Source organism: Epinephelus fuscoguttatus, linkage group LG7, assembly GCF_011397635.1.
Source record: "Epinephelus fuscoguttatus linkage group LG7, E.fuscoguttatus.final_Chr_v1".
In the NCBI taxonomy this organism is placed as follows: Eukaryota; Metazoa; Chordata; class Actinopteri; order Perciformes; family Serranidae; genus Epinephelus; species Epinephelus fuscoguttatus.
In genome coordinates, this window is record NC_064758.1 from 18,577,877 (window position 1) to 18,594,267 (window position 16,391).

At 41.8% G+C, this 16,391-nt stretch overlaps 1 protein-coding gene across 4 annotated transcripts in view; it reads right to left on the bottom strand.

Annotated features, from left to right (window-relative positions):
* tp73 (tumor protein p73) overlaps positions 1–16,391 on the bottom strand; it is a 36,411-nt gene that overhangs the window by 7,857 nt on the left and 12,163 nt on the right. For 3 of the 4 annotated variants that reach the window (XM_049581959.1, XM_049581960.1, XM_049581962.1), the window contains 6 exons: positions 13,564–13,812; positions 1,811–1,997; positions 1,483–1,598; positions 679–788; positions 336–478; positions 41–129 (listed from right to left, as the gene is read on the bottom strand). In XM_049581959.1, coding sequence (XP_049437916.1) covers positions 41–129; positions 336–478; positions 679–788; positions 1,483–1,598; positions 1,811–1,997; positions 13,564–13,812 — 894 coding nt within the window. Of the gene's footprint in view, positions 1–40; positions 130–335; positions 479–678; positions 789–1,482; positions 1,599–1,810; positions 1,998–13,563; positions 13,813–14,815; positions 14,985–16,391 lie in introns of those variants that run through there. The other variant, XM_049581961.1, reaches the window with a different exon arrangement.

Consider the following 16,391-nt stretch of genomic DNA (forward strand, 5'->3'; position numbering starts at 1 on the left):
TGGCATACATCAGATAGCAAAGTGTTTGAAAGGCTCTTACAGGAATATAGTAAATCTCTTCTTCTCCATGCCGCCTCTTCCTCATGTTAATATTCGGACTTGGAATATTTGGCGGACTCTGTTTGAAGTCTGCAGACGACAGAAACAGAATTATGATCAAACAGGTTTCTCACACAATCTTAGTCTTTTGGAGGGTGGAGATATCTTGGACCATTGTGGTCAGTGCTGATTGAATGTACACCAGCAGCCATCCAGCAAGACAAATACTTCAGAGTCACTTAATCAGTTAAATGTGTGGTTAACATGAACGTGTCATTTAATTCTATTAAACTCACTGCGTTTGTTGGCACTGCCATTTTTGGCCACACTCTCATTCAGGGCCTGTTGTTCCCTGAAGTGGTCCTCATCTGCTTTGCGGTCTCGGCCGGGACATGCGCATATCCGACCTTCAAACGACCTTCTGCCCAACACTTGACCACTGCAGAGATGGTTGGGGATAGAAAACATACATCAGATGATGTTTGTTAAGAAAATATAGGTTCTCTAACATGTCGTAAAACATATGCAAATTCTTAAATCCAAGAAGTACCAGAAAGAATTAAAATAAAGCGCATGACAAAGCACTGAGAATTGCTTGTAACCCTGTTTAAACTGTCGAATCATGAATTGCTGACTTACTCCCTGGTTTCCAAGGTGATGATAATCAGGATGGGTCTCCTGTTCATCCCGCCAACACAGCTGCTGTTGCACATGAAGTTATACAGGATGGTGGTGAACTCAGTCCCCACCTGAAACACAAAACAGTGAAGCCCACCTATAAATGGTTTGCTTATTTGCTTTTTGGTTTGGTCTTGTGGCTCAAACTGTTTCTCTCTATCTGCACATCAGCACACGACCGAGCCTCCCATTTTAGAAGAAGTTTCTCAATCCACCACCAGAGAGCAGTGTTGCAGTGCAATCTGGTGTGAGGCAAGACAATTGAGCTTTTTCATTAACCTCCTCAGGTGCAATCATAGACATGACGATTTCTCACTCTTGTGCTTGTTTGGACTTGCCCGGCATCTTTATTTATAGACATGCTTCCCATGAAATACCCCACTGAAATTGGTTGTTTCTTTGGTAGAAGCTTGACTGATCCATTCTGTGTCTTGAACAACTACATTTGGGCTGAATGTGCAAAATATTAGGGACATCTTTCAGTATTGGGAAGTGTAAAACATTTGCACATTCCACATTTAACATCTCATTTTTCAAAGGCTTTCTCTGCCGGCATCTATTTGCCATCAACACAACACCTCCTTTTAACTGGTATAATGGAAATCACAGAGTCTTAACCTCATCAGTATACTCCATGAAAAGATTACATATCCCAAATATTTTGTACATTCACTCCAGACCATAATTCCTGATGTTTGAGTCCAGTCCCTGAGGTACAATGCATTGCTTGTCTCCATGATACAGAGTAACAGATGAAGCACCAACCTGTGGAGCCTCATACGGCAAGTAGACACTCTGCCGGCCAGTTACAGGATCATCCACGTACTGACATAGGTTATTCCCCTCCACTCGGATTAGGTGACTGGCGGGGGCTGTTTGACCTGTGGAGAGAGTGATGGAAGCACAGGTCAGGAATAGATGGTTGATCCAAGTCAAAGTATCACACATACCAGGCACCATGAAGTTGTTTATTAATGTTTAATGCACAAAAAGTTATGATAAATGAATTATGTATCTTATCCTCTCCTGGGTGATTTCACAACAATTATAAAATGTCCAAGTATGGTCAAAGGACAAGGCTTGTCAATCATACCATCATTGAAGTCTCGTCCTAGTTCATGGTTGGGGCAGCGTTTGACCACTTCTGTGACATGCTCTGCCTTTTTGTAGACGGGCATGGCTCTGATGATGCTGCCATGAGGAGGCGAGGAGGACAGCTTGATCTGGATTGGACAGGTCTTGGCAATCTGACAGTAGAGCTTCTTCAGCAAGGGAGAGTACTGGGGTGGGAAAAGAACACACAAACAGGACCGGAGAGGCTTGAGTCAGTGCTCTGCGTTGACATATGATACAGTGATGCGATGAAAGAGCTGTCTGCTTCAGATATCCTCAAAATATCACAATCTGTCAGTCACATGAGTGTGAGCTAATGCTTAGACTGACAACTTGCTGATCATAGTTGTGTTAAAGTGTCATCCACAGCTGCAGGAAATCTTTCTTTCTCTTCTAATTTGAACATCCAATTAACACTTTAGGGCAAGATCATACAAAAAGAATCAGAGCCACGAGTTATCAAGCATATATCAATAAATGCCTACATCTATATTTTCTGAACAACCTGCAAACTAAACTGAAAGACACTTAAACTGAGAGCCGTAGCTATAGACAAACTGAAGATGAGAAAAAATATGGGAGGCTTTTAGATTTCTTGAAGTGGGGTTGTATGAGGTACTTATCCATAGTCATTGTTTTACATACAGAAGATTAGACAGTTGGTGCGCTTGCTGTTTGGAAAAGCAGAGGGGACTAGTTTGCCATTTAAAAAAGTCCTAAATTAATATCTGTCTAAGTGAACGCTGTATTGAGAATATTTTTACCGCTCTATCTTGCAGCAGCCCTTTCCTTTGGTGCTACATTTTATCAACATATAATGTGTGTTCCTATGCAAAAGCGCAGCTGAACGCTTACTGTGTTACACCGCAGGTCAGCTGTTTGGGTAAGACTTAAACCAGTTAATAAAAGAGCCAACAAGAAAATTAAAAAAGAAAACGGAGTGATTATAACAGCGGCGAAAAAACACAAAAGAAGAACTTTTGCAGAGGGAGACTGAACAGGCCAAATTATCCCTTTAATCCCTGAGACTGTTACCACTGACATCATAGCAAAAATAATATCTTGGGAGGTGGAAATGTTGTTTCAAACTGAAATAACATGTGATTTGAACCATTAAGTCATCCATCAGCCCAGCAGCCAAAAAAGTATTTCAAAAAACAGTAGACAAGGTGGACAAATAACGAGCTGGGTGATAATATGATGATAAAGTAGCAGGCTGTGACCACAGGACACTGTAATTATCACATAAAATCATGACTGGAGAACAAATTGTGTCATTTAAGGAAAGGGAAAGCACGAAAGGAAGAGTAAAGGGAAGATACACGAGGACCGTAAAACAGTCAGCACTAAATTAACGTCTGTGTGGCAAAGGTAATTACTGTGTTATTAGAATGAATATATGATTATTATCCAGCAGACTGGGTTTGTGGGTAGTAATGTGTGAGATGCTACAGCTGGCAGAGGAGAAGCTGGAAGTTCGAAAGACCAGTTTGGAAAAAAATGAATTGTGTCTCGGTGTGTGTACCAGCTGAAAAAAAAAGAGGATGATAATTAAACTGTCACTGTCGGTCAGTCCCAGTGAAGTTCAATGAGAATATGTTAGGATGTGCTAAAGCCATGTCTTAAGTGATTCCTCAGTTTACAGGCTTTTAGACACATACGTGCACATATGTGTGTAAATGCCAGTACAGACACATCCGAAGACACTGGGACAAGGGATGGAGAAGCCTTAACATGCCCCAACGCAATCATGAAATCTCAGAAATCCTCCATGTGAACATCAAACTAAGACCTTCCAGAAAAAAAAGAAGACAGTTGTCCTGTGCGGACATGCTACAGTGGGTCTGAATACAAATGCAACAGCGCACTCTGTGGCAGAAATACAGTACATGCAGCTCAAAATTTGTCATGCTGTATATGAATTTGTAAGGCATTTTCCCTTTTTGTATTTAAAAGGCGAGATAAAGAAGAAAGAAGCAGATGAGAAGAGAGGAAGAAGAGAGAGTGACAGATGAATGGTCGCACTCTGGCCCTACCAGTTACATGGTCTGCATCTTCATGGTAAGTCAGGGTAAGCAGCATCTCGTTTTAAGCTTCATTTTTAAAGTTTTTATCCGGCAAATTTTAGATTATACACCTTTCTAAAGTTTTAAAAATCGAGATTACGATTATCTTAAGTCCCTAAAATTGCTGCCGGAGCACTTTAACTGCAGAAGTCATGTCATGCTTTCCCCTATATTGCTCCTCTCATCATTGTCTTTAAGAAGGTTTCTCTATTGCATGAACATGTTAAATTCTTTAAATATAAATGTAATAACTTTTTAAAATGTCCCACTGGTGATGCACACTTGGAGTTGATTCACCCAGACACCAGACAGCCTCTGGCCCAAACAAGGCTGGGAAAAAGTCATTTGTGCACCAACAACTGCTTGGATTCCTTGTTGTGACACCGTTACTAAGCCCCTCACAACCACACACACATTGTAAACCCTCTCTCGCACACACACACACACATATAAATGCACACTCTTAGCCATGAGCCCTCCCTTAAGGGCAATGGAAATACCTGTGCACAACATTACCTTTTCCCACCTAGCTTTCCATGACAAGTCTCGACAGCCCGCGTCCATACCATGAATAAATAATTTCTCTGAGATGCAACAGCCAAACAGACTTCTTTATTTACAGACCTGGGGACTTTTCCCGCAACAACAATCACATCTCCAAAACTGATCTAATGCTAAATGAGTTAATATTCTTTCTGACATGCTGCAAAGCATATTAACTCATTTAGCATTTCAGAAAAGGAGCATAGGAAATGTGGTTTAATGTTTTAGAGGCATCACAGAATGGAGTCATTGATATCCAGTCATGGTGATGGTTAGAAATGGTTAGAGATGCGTTTGTTTAGAAAAATGCAGGCAGTGCACTGACTTTGTTTTTTGGTATCTATAGTGCCCCCTACATCAAGGCTTCTTAGCACTTGGCTTACAAATGTTCGACAAATGTCAGGGAGACTGTGAAGACAGCATGGAGAGTTTTAAAATTTTCCATGTTCACAGCATCATTACGCAATGACACAATGTAACTTTGCCAACAAAATATTGTTCATATTAAAGGACATGTACGGTCCTGTGAGCCTGTCAGTCATTTAAATAGACAAAAACTTTCTTTCTGAAGGTGTTTGGAAATAGAGACTAAGTCCAGGGGCCAAATGTTAAAGACAAGACTGTGAACTGTGAACTTACAATGATACTGAAACCATTTACCTAGACCATTCACAATGCAACTATATACGTATGTAGATACGGTATATGATGGTGCCAGCTGGGTCACAGAATAACTTCTTTTGGTTTTATACTTTGGCCATGATTAATATTATTTCAATCTTACACACTGCCACACTGACATGATGCTGATGATGATTTAAAATCCCCCCTCCACTCTGAACTCCAGTTGGCCCAGAATTACTGTAAAATGGATCATTGCAAAAAGAAAGAAGCCTAGGGATCAACAGGGATCAACATTTGGTGATATCATTTTTGAACATCGCAGAGTGCATGAAAAAGTCATAAATTACTTTTTGTGTTCTCACTCTTCCGGGGCACAGATGCCAAGGGAGACGTCTCAACTCGTCCACCACACAGACTAGTGTGCACATGCACAGGCGAGGCATAGGCACGCACATGCATACACACAAATCTGTGAGACCAGCTCTGTGTGTCACTGTCAGAAGTGAAGTTAAGCATTGATAAAGGTACAGTATATGATCTTTTTGTACAGACAAGAGACGCTGAGTGAGTGATGGATAAACTGGGTTTTGTTTCAGGACATAGAAAGCATGGAAAGAACAAACATGATTGAGCGCAAAAGAGACTATTTTGCTTTGTCAATGATCTGGAAAAAAATCTTCAAGGTGAGTCAAAAGAGGAAATCCAGAAAGGAAGGAAGAAAAGGAATGGATTACATACCATACCACCATAAACCTTGGCCAATTTGATTTAACTATCCACCAGTTTTCAATGAAGGTATCAGACTAACCATAATGAACAGATCATGTTGTCTAAAAACAAGCTTTGCAAAGAACTGCTACATATAAACTTTATGGACTGCCAACCCTCATTTCCATAATCTCGGACTAATGGTGATATGCTCATTTTCTTGGACTCCTCTTTATTCTTGAGGTTAAAGCGGGATTTATACTTGTGTGGCAGACCATATGCCGTAGCCTACGTCGTCGCCTACACATGTTGCCTACGCATGTTGCCTAAGCCATTGTGAGCATTTATAGCCTACTTGTGCGGTGGTGTGTCTGTGTCACTCTGCAGTTACACCTCCAAAACAGTCGGCAGCAGGGTTTCTGTGAAGTGCTGTAAAGTTTAGTTGATTCAAAACACACATTAAAGGGCCAGTGTGTAAAATGGGTTGAAAACAGTGACATCAGTGGCCAAATTCTAGATTGCAGGGCTCACTCGCTCACCCCTCCCGTCGGGTTAATGACGGCAGCCTCGTAGGGACAAAAAGCTTTGTGCACGAGTTTTTCAGGAGTAGGTCTATCTAGCGACGAGTTGTATGTTTATTTAGAAATCTAAGCCATGTTACGATATTGTAATGAATCCCTCATGAGCAGGAGACCAGAGGAGCGTTCGGGAAAAAGGCCCGTTTATTTGAGCACTCCAGAAACTCCGGTAACACTCCAGGGGGTAAAAGACTCCGTCCCAAACTCTGACTCTTCTAGCGTAACAGACACACTTCATAACTTTACACACACACTCGTTTACCATACCAAGTGGGGACCCCCTCCCCTCTCTGCTCAATCTCCAGCCCGCACACTGATTGACAGCGTAGCCGGTAAACAGAGCTCAGCTATCTCCGAACTATAGTAGCTGCAATGGACGACTTTGAACGCGATTGTTGCGTCTTCAATTGTTGCGATTGTTGAACGCGATTGTTGCGTCTTCTTTTCCTCGCAGATGACGGTTCAGGTTCATTCTCTCCTGTTGCGTGGTAAGTGTGGTCCATTCGCAACCTTTATAACTAAAAAAACTTTTCACTACTCTCTATCGACAAACTACTAACACTCTCTGCTGTTTCCTCCTCCTTCTTCCTTCCTTCCTCTGTCTTCGTTGGTTCATTTATACACGCGAAACGCGTTCTCTGGCTGGCTGGATTGTCCGCTCGGTCTGCCGTACATACATGGCGGCGCAAGATGGCGACCTCTCTAAAGCAAGGCCCTTGCTATATATATATATATATATATATATATAAAGCATAACTATAAGGCTACGAAAACCAAACAAATTTTATTTTATAGCGATTATACACTTGTTTAAACATATTAATGGGTAGAAGATTCAGATTCAGATTCAGATTCAGATTGACAATAAACCATGCCAAATATTACACACTGGCCCTTTAAACATGGCTAAATAGAGACAATTTCAAACACAAGCACACAAATCAGCTTCACTATAACTCGCAGCATTCACAGACCAACACTTGTGTTAATCCGGTTACATTTTCCCCACAAATACAACATGCTAACGTTATTAGCACAAGTCTATGGCATTATACATTGTATAAGTTAGCTTAGCAGCTAGCGAACTTTTCCTCTTCTCATACCAGGGACAACAGCGACAAATAACAAAGGTAACGCTGCAAAATTTGGCTCCATTACAACTCACTAAGTTCACTGACAAAACAACTGTCTTACACTAAACACGTTTTCCAAGCAAATACAACATGCTAATGTTATTAGTACAACCGTATGGCATTTTACATTGTATAAATTAGCCTAGCGACGAACATAAATTTCCTTTGCTCATTTTATCATATATGCAGGAAATAACCAGTAATTCATCCAAAAATGTTATTATGTGATCATGACTACCAGAGCGCTGTATAATGCAATCCATCCATCCATCCATCCCTGCCTGTACATGGCGGACCAGTGGAGGCAGGTCCTGACAGGCTCCTGGAGACAGGGTGATAATTGCCAGACCGTCATCCATATACACAAGCATCAGCTTGCCTGCTGCAAATTCGCTTAACTGTCCAAATATCAAATACATTTACACACACACACACACACACACACACTGACACACACACACACACACAAACGTACAGTGTGTACGCTGTACACTTCCACACAGCCCGAGCTGGATTTCTACACAGTCTGTAATTACATTGGATTCAAATCAATATAGAACATTAGATAATCACCTACACTTTCTTTGATGTCATGGTAATTACTGTTCGTCCCAATGAGACTTTTAGGGGAAATAAGGAAAGCAACATTATCTAACTGATGAGTCATTCAAACCTGACATGTTTGTCAAACATTTTTGCCCCAGAATACTATAAATTAAGAATTTTACTGGAAAGATTGTTTTCCCTCTTCTTTTCCCACAGTTAAGGGCTCATAACAGCTATTCACTGAACTCTCAAGGATGTATTTACAGCACTGGCACAGTCCATGGAGACTGTAAAAGTCTTCTAGACAGGATGGCGTACACACAGTGTTAGTCAAAGTGTTAAGGGACACACAGCAGAATAGACCAAATAATTAACGTAGTTTCCTGGATTGATGGCATCTCACAGTCCAGAACATTTCCAGTGTTGATACTGAACAGTTAGTTAAGGTATCAGTCATGCAGCTTGTTTTCATTAAGCACTTCATGTACTGGTAACATTAAATTAACAAGCAATTGCTGAAGAAACTGATCTGAATCACACAAAGTCTTGTATTTCTGAATGAATTCATGTATTTACTTGTGTCTTTTAATTGATCAAACACATCTGAGCACTGAAATCTTTCTTATCTGGTGTGTTTTCCTCGAGCCGATGCTCGGCAAGAAGGCCAGTGATGATGTGGCTGTGGATGATGCATTGGGAAAAGAAGGGGAGGATGCAGGGCGTGTTGGGACCTGTGTCCTAACGGAGAGAGGCTAATAGCTGGGAAGAGCAGCTTCTGACAAGCCGCCATGCAGTGCATGCTCGAGCCCGCATCCACCGTATCACACACCCTCCCACCCCTGACACATACTGTACGCACACACGCATATACACATAAACTGAAGTCTGAGTGTACGGAAAGAGGTCTTATTATTTGACAAGACCGGGGTGTTAGATCTCATTTCCAGCCGCAGCGATGCTTGCCTGCAACCAAGCCAAGGAATCATCTTCAAGAGGCAGGAGAGCGTCAGAGTTTCAGAGCTATTATCACTAATGCACAGTGTCTTGACGAGACAGGAGGGGGACTGGAGGATTACCAGACTAGCTTAACATGGGCTTGGATGGACTTACTGTATGTGGAAACATTAAGATAGATGAGAAAAAAGGATTGTGTCTTCTGTTCCTATCTCTTCTCTTGGTCTTTGTTCTCTTCTTTCTCCTTTTGAATGGTGAAGCCAGCATGGACTGGCTTGGTGGCCAGCTGCATGCAGCCACAAACCTCCCGTCAATCATCCAGTTGACAACTTGAGAAAAGGGGATTTAATGAGAAATACTTAATGCAACAGGCAGCTGCATTTCTCGTAATCTCCCCAAACACTGCATGCCACCCGCTCTTAGTGGGAGGCAGAGGGGTGGGGACGAGGGGCGGCAAGGTAACTGATTATAGTCAATATGCCCCTATGGCATTTGGCATTCCCCACTGCCTGAGGCCATACGAAATCAGCAAGAAACCCAGAGACCGTTAACTCCCTCATTCAAACAAGGTGACTCAGTCTGGTCCTCATAGCCATCCTCGTATTTCCCAAGCATGTTCAAACCTAGGCCTTGCACTGAACTTTGCATAGATGCACACACCCACATGTGCATGCACATTAGACACACAAATCTTTGTGCATCCCTGGTGTTATTTTTGGGAAATCCCCCCCATTAGTAAGAACAAGTTCATTCTGAGAGGCTAGACCGTAATCTCTTTTCTTTTCAAAGAGAAAAAAACACTTCTAAAAAGACTTGCCGAAATGGTGTGGTCTTAAAAACCTTTATGTACATTTGTTTTTTCTTTGACACATGAATAAACTCCTGCATGCTTTCATTTTTATTTGGATGTTTTTAAAGGGAACAATTGCATGTAGATATACGGTATGAAGAATACTAACATCTGTGAGACCTCATGTAAAGCCATCAGTGGTATAATATTCTACAGGATTGCGTATGATCATTACACTTCAAATTTTCTATAGATATCGTGACAATGTTGTTACTGTGAGCTCTAACTGGTGTAGTGAACATCTGATATTGTGCCAGCCCTATGTCAAATGACGCAGTAGAATATGGAAGTCTAATTGAGACAAAAAAATGTTTTTTTCTGAATGAATGAGATTATTACCTCAGAGTTCTAAGAAAAGTTTTTATGAAAAAAAAATTGCTCTTGTTTTTTTGAATTAGCCAGATAATCTTGTTAATTCCAAAAACATGGGAATTTCTTCCTCAAGTAAACTGCATTACGAAGTTGCATTAAAATTTCACAATTATAATATTATCCCTATATCTATATAAAAATTGAAAAATAACAAATATTACAATGCTATCAGTCAAATTAATCTATATCTTTGTTTTTTGTGTGTTTTGTCTCTTTCTTGGCAAATGAGTTGTACTCAATAATACCTCGGAAACTGATTAAATTTCTAGTTGTGTTTTCACTATCCATTGAGTGTATTTGCTCTTTTTTTACACTTTTGTGCAGTTATAGTTACACACTCTCTCTCCAACTGCCTAAACTCATATTTTCATATGATATCACCACTTTATTTTTAAACATCACGATTATCATCGGTAGCGGTTTATTGCTAAACCTCTAATATCACACATTAAAAAAAAATTGTGGTTCCGTAGCTACTATATAATAACACTTAAATGCATCTTCTAATACTTCGCCAATCTCATAATCAGGCCTGCAAGATAAAAACAAAGCATTACAGTAAACTCCATAAAAGCTGTGAGCAATCACCTGGCCTCTCTCTCTCATTCTAATCCCTCCTTAATGGCAGCAGAGGAATCTGAATAATCACAGGTTTCCTTGCAATCCTTTTTCTGCTGCGTCATCACCTGTATCTTAAGTTGTGTGCCAGTAAAAAAAAAAACCCTCCTTTGTCCCTCCTCTCCTGGTTATGAAAAAACCCTACTATGACTTGAATTGTTCAGACAGGAGGATTCAAAATCGCCTTCTTTGTTCATAAAATAAGGATCATTTTCAAACTATTATTTATGTAAACCAAAGTAAATAACGAAGGCTTATTTGGTTGCAGTGGGGTAGATGGGACTGCAGGGTGGAGGAGTGAGTACAGACAGTAAGTGCATTTCCATTAACCCTAGAAATGCGCAAAACCTAAATATTACAATAAAAAACTGGTAATGGAAACACCTACATTTCGAAAAAACTCTCAAATATCAAGAAAAAGTTTTTACGCTCTCATGAGGTGGTTTTTCAGACGTGTTGATATAGAAGTATATCGCAAAAGTGTAATGGAAACACTTTTTTCACAAGTCACCGGACATGACATTGGTGAATTCCTCCTTCACGATCCTCTCCCAGAAATCCTTTATCCGTGGTCGCTGCCACACATAAGGACTTTGCCTTTGGAATACCACTCGCTCTCTACGTCTTTGGTTGTAGACTACTGCAACAGCAGCAGTGGCAACCGAGATGATTGTTCCAGCTCGCAAGAGATTTGGAATGTCCATCTTACTTCCGCAAACAAAGTGGAGTCTCACAGGACAAAATTTTACGAGAATTACGGCTCATACGCAAAACACCTTTTAATGGAAACACCTGCAAGTCGCAATTGTACTTTATCAAAACTTTAGAAATATCACATTTATTTTGCGCAAAACTGTAATGGAAACGTGACTACTGAATCTGAAGTTCTGTTGGCAGCAGCAGTAGTGTAGAGGAGGTGGGTGTACCACTGGGTAGATGGTTAAGCTCCTACATATTCCAGTGGCTTTTTGGGCTGATAGGTGGGTATACTGTAAATGACCAGAAAGCAAGGTGCCCCATGTACTTGGGTATACCCTCCACTACACCACTGGTTGACAGGCCCTTCGATTAAGGGTGAAAAAAGGTGGGCTTTGATTTCATTAATCAAGTTATCAGGAGTAGTCTATTTCAAACTTTAAACCAATGGGTGTCAGGGACAGAGAGGAAGCTTAATTTGAAAGGCAGAGTAGTAAGCATAATGCTAAACCAAACAAGCTGAGACAGGTTTCTGACATATTTTAGGATTTCATTTCATTGCAGTAATTTCTCAGGTAAAACAAGATAATAACTCTTGTCCTTGTTTTCTTTCTTCCCGTCGATGTAGTTTGGCCGTGAGAAAGACCACAGCCAGAGGATGGAGGTGAGGGAAAGGAGATGATAGACATACTTTAGGAGTGGACATGACAAAACTTTAGGCGCCAGAGGTGACAGCCTTGAGTGTGTAAGACCAGAGGAAGAAAGAGACAGAGAAAGAAAAGCAGCAGGTCAAAGACCACCGCTCTGATGCCCAGAGGGGGATCTTCTTACTAAGTGAAGGAGCCCACCACGCATGGTTACTTCTAGCAAATACATCTGCGGAGGAGCCCCTCAGTCAGACGTTCACAGGCCTGAACGCACAGACACATGAACACACACACACACACACACACACACAGAGTGAAGTAAGTGCAGTTTGTCTCTTGGCTCTCTTGTTTCAGGGAGGTCAACTGTGTGACAGTCGGAGGTGACACCTTTCCAGCGGGAGACTTCTCATCAGGTCATGACAAATTGCACAGCTCCCGTTTCACCTGTCTCTCACCACCATCACATCTCAAGGTAGTTGTGTGGTTTGGTCAAGTCTTTTAAGTTCAGGGTTTTTGTTTAATCTTGTACCCAGCAGAACGCTAAGATGTGCAGTAGTGTGCAACTACTACAGCTAGCAGTAGCAGTATAAAGATTTTTTTTTTTTTTTACATTTATGTTTATTATATTAGCAATATGTGTAAGTGTATGATATTGTTCCTGTTGCAAAACAAAGAATAATCTTCTTGCAACATGTGGAGGCCCTCTTAGTAAGAAGCTTGTCTCAAAAGTTCCAAACAAATATCAGATGTTGACTTTCAGTAACTCAGAAAACAACACCACCATATATGGATTAAAACTGACATACTATAACGGCCTTTTCCAAATATTTACATCACTGTAATAATACTTTTTTTTTTTTTTTTTTACAATGTATTATTCCTGCATTGATCTCATATAGTGTAGCAGTATGTGATTTACCATTTCTGGACTTACATTATGCTATACATAAAATCTATTGATTGATACAGTAGAGGAAACTCTCATTAACTCCTCAAAGTAATATTGACCCATGTGTGTTTAAACAAAATGGTCTCAGAAGCTAAAATGTAATTTTTAAAAACCATGAGTCAAACATTGTTTTCCTTAATAGATTTACTGCTAAAAACTTTCACAACCACGTACCAAACTTTCCCTGTTGGATTCATCACATCAGATTTGACTACCAGAGGTTAATAGAGGACATGATGAATCACTGAATGATGCACTACTTTCTCTTGCATGCGACATGCCTGCACATGCGCTGACTTGAGTGAGTGTGTGTGAAATAATGTCTTTGTGTGCATGTTTGTGTGTGTGCACGATAGAACCTCAGTAAGACATGAGAGAGAGCAAAAGACAGAGAAACACATAGACACACAAACACTGCCAGCCAAAGCCAAGAAAGTGTGTGTACTCACGGTCCATGTGGCTGACTTGGCGGTGCTAGACTGCTGGAAGGACACCTGGAAAGCGTGCACGCCGGGGTAGTCGGTGCAGGAGGGGATGGCCGGGGCAGGCGACAGGCCCTCAAAGGTAGAGTTGGGCTGGGAGTAGGGCGAGGGGGTGGGCACGGCCGATGAGGAGGCGTTCTCGGAGCTGTAGGGGCTGGCGGACGTCGCACGGCTCCCCAGGCTCTCCATGCTGCTGCTCAGCAGGTTGTATTGGGACTGGGGAGAAAAGAAGAGGGAAGAGAATGAGGGAGGCGAAGAGGGAGGGAGGAGAGAGGCGGAGGGAGGGCACAGGTAGAGGTGCCGGAGAGACAGGGGCTTGGAGGCTTAAAGGGAGGTCAGATTACAGGCAGTTACAGGTAGTGTGTGTGATGCTGCATGTGTGTGGGATGAGTTCATGCGTAAGTGTCCACGATCAACGCAGAGCACTTTTTGTGGGATTTTTGCATGAAAAATGACTGAGATTTGGTGATAAAATCATGAGTACAAAGACACAAACTTTGGTGTGTGTGTGTGTGTGTGTGTGTGTGTGTGTGAGTGATTATAAATGAGTGATGCAGTGATTGCAGTGAGGTCCCCTCAGTAGCCTCCTTGGGGCTATGTGAGATGAGCTGTAAAACACAGGCGTAATCTGCCTAATTGCCTGCCATTCCCCCTCCTGTCCTGTTTGCTGTGTTTGAGAAGAGGGAAGATTTGTTGCACTGTGTGCGTGGTGACACACTTGTCAAAGTTAACGCACTCTGTGAGGCCCATATATCGCTGAACACACACAGAAGCTACTGTAGAAGGAAAACTGCTGTTTTGTTTCTAGATCATCCATGACTTGTTGATTCCCCATCACACTACTTCAACAAAAACACAGAGAAGTCAAAGGCACAAACAGCCAGCTACAGTACTGTGAGCCCTCCTGCTCACCTTCTACTCACCAACATCAGAGCATTACTTCATTTGAACATCACTGAATCTTTTATCCAACCAGTTTAACATCAGATCATTCAGATTCAACCAGACAAACCAACCACCATGTAATGACATTAAAACTTAAGCAATCTAGATCATTACTTTAAAAAGATATTCTCATATTTATCTCTGCTGCCTGTACTGTATGCATGTAAGATAGCTGACACTGATGGCAGACTCACACTGAAATAGCCACACATACACACCCACACACACACACACACACACACAATTATGAGAAGAGACAAAAAATATTTTTTACCTTCTTTTTCACGTAGTACATCCTCTAGTGCTTTAGTCTCATTTGTCAACTCTTCAGTCAGAAACGTCCAAACACAGCAAAGCAAAGAGAGCGCGGGACCATAGCCTAACCAGAGAGTTCAAGTGAGGTGTGCATCAGTGGACACTCTCACACACACAGACACATGCACAGCCAGGACAGGGAGAAAGGTGAGGACCGGCGTGGAGAGAGAGAAACGATAGACTGAGACGAGGGGAGAGAAGGAGAGAAGGAAAGAGGGATGGGAACCCAAAAAATGGTACAACGTTCTAATTATGGCAAGCCCGGACATAGACGGCAATGCCGGGGCACATGTACACACACGCTCCAAAACACCTTGTGAAGGCCTGCACTAAGTAAACACTGTCTGGTCTGACAGAGAGCGGGAGAGGGAGAGAGAGAGAGAGACAGCAAGAGAGAGGCAAGACGGAAAACACATGAAAGAACAAGAGTTCAAGGGTCAGACCCCCACCCCCCATCCAGTATTGTATATCAATACAACATTTAATCAGCAGTCAGGGCGGAATGTTTTTTAAAACAGGGACTCTTCAACACTTTGGACGCCTTGAAATAAATCATCAATACTGGATGGAAATGATCTGAATCAAAGATTTATACTCTGTTGGTGTTTAAGGGGATTCAGATACCCATATTTAATTTGTACCCAAAAAATGTAACCTATAAAAAAAAACTGATTTGCTCAAACTTTATCAAAGAGGATGAACAGTTTTGAAATGACCTCTGCAGCTCAGACTGAAAGTAAAAGGATTGCTTCATCTCAGTTTCTCAGAATATTTAACTAAAAGTCAGCTACCTGATTCATTCATTCATTCATCTTCTAACCGCTTCATCCTCTTGAGGGTCGTGGGGGGGCTGGAGCCTATCCCAGCTACATCGGGCGAGAGGCGGGGTACACCCTGGACAGGTCGCCAGACTATCACAGGGCTGACACATAGAGACAGACAGCCATTCATGCTCACATTCACACCTACGGACAATTTAGAGTTATCAATTAACCTAGTCCCCAATCTGCATGTCTTTGGACTGTGGGAGGAAGCCGGAGTGCCTGGAGAGAACCCACGCTGACACGGGGAGAACATGCAAACTCCACACAGAAGGGCTCCCACACCTGGGACCGGCAATCCTCTTGCTGTGAGGCGAGAGTGCTAACCACCACACCACCGTGCCGCCCCAGCTACCTGATTGTCTGAAAAAAAATAAACCCTCACAAAAACAGCAACAATCACTCACAAAGAATTTGTGCATTTGAATTTTTGCACTTGGACAAGATAGAGTACAACAGATTATGAGTATGAAATCAGTGATTACATGAAATCCCCCACCCCCCCAATATACAGCATCACTTCACCTCAGCTCTGCGTGCTTTGAAACTACACCAGTGGCTGCTAGAGACACCAAAACCGAGACAAAGTTACACAAGGATATGTAAACTCAGTGCCATGGATCATCAGATGAAAGCAAAGGGACAGGTCAATGTACTAGACTTAATGTAAACTGTGTAGGTTAAATGAGGATGCACTCATGCGTGGGTGTTTGA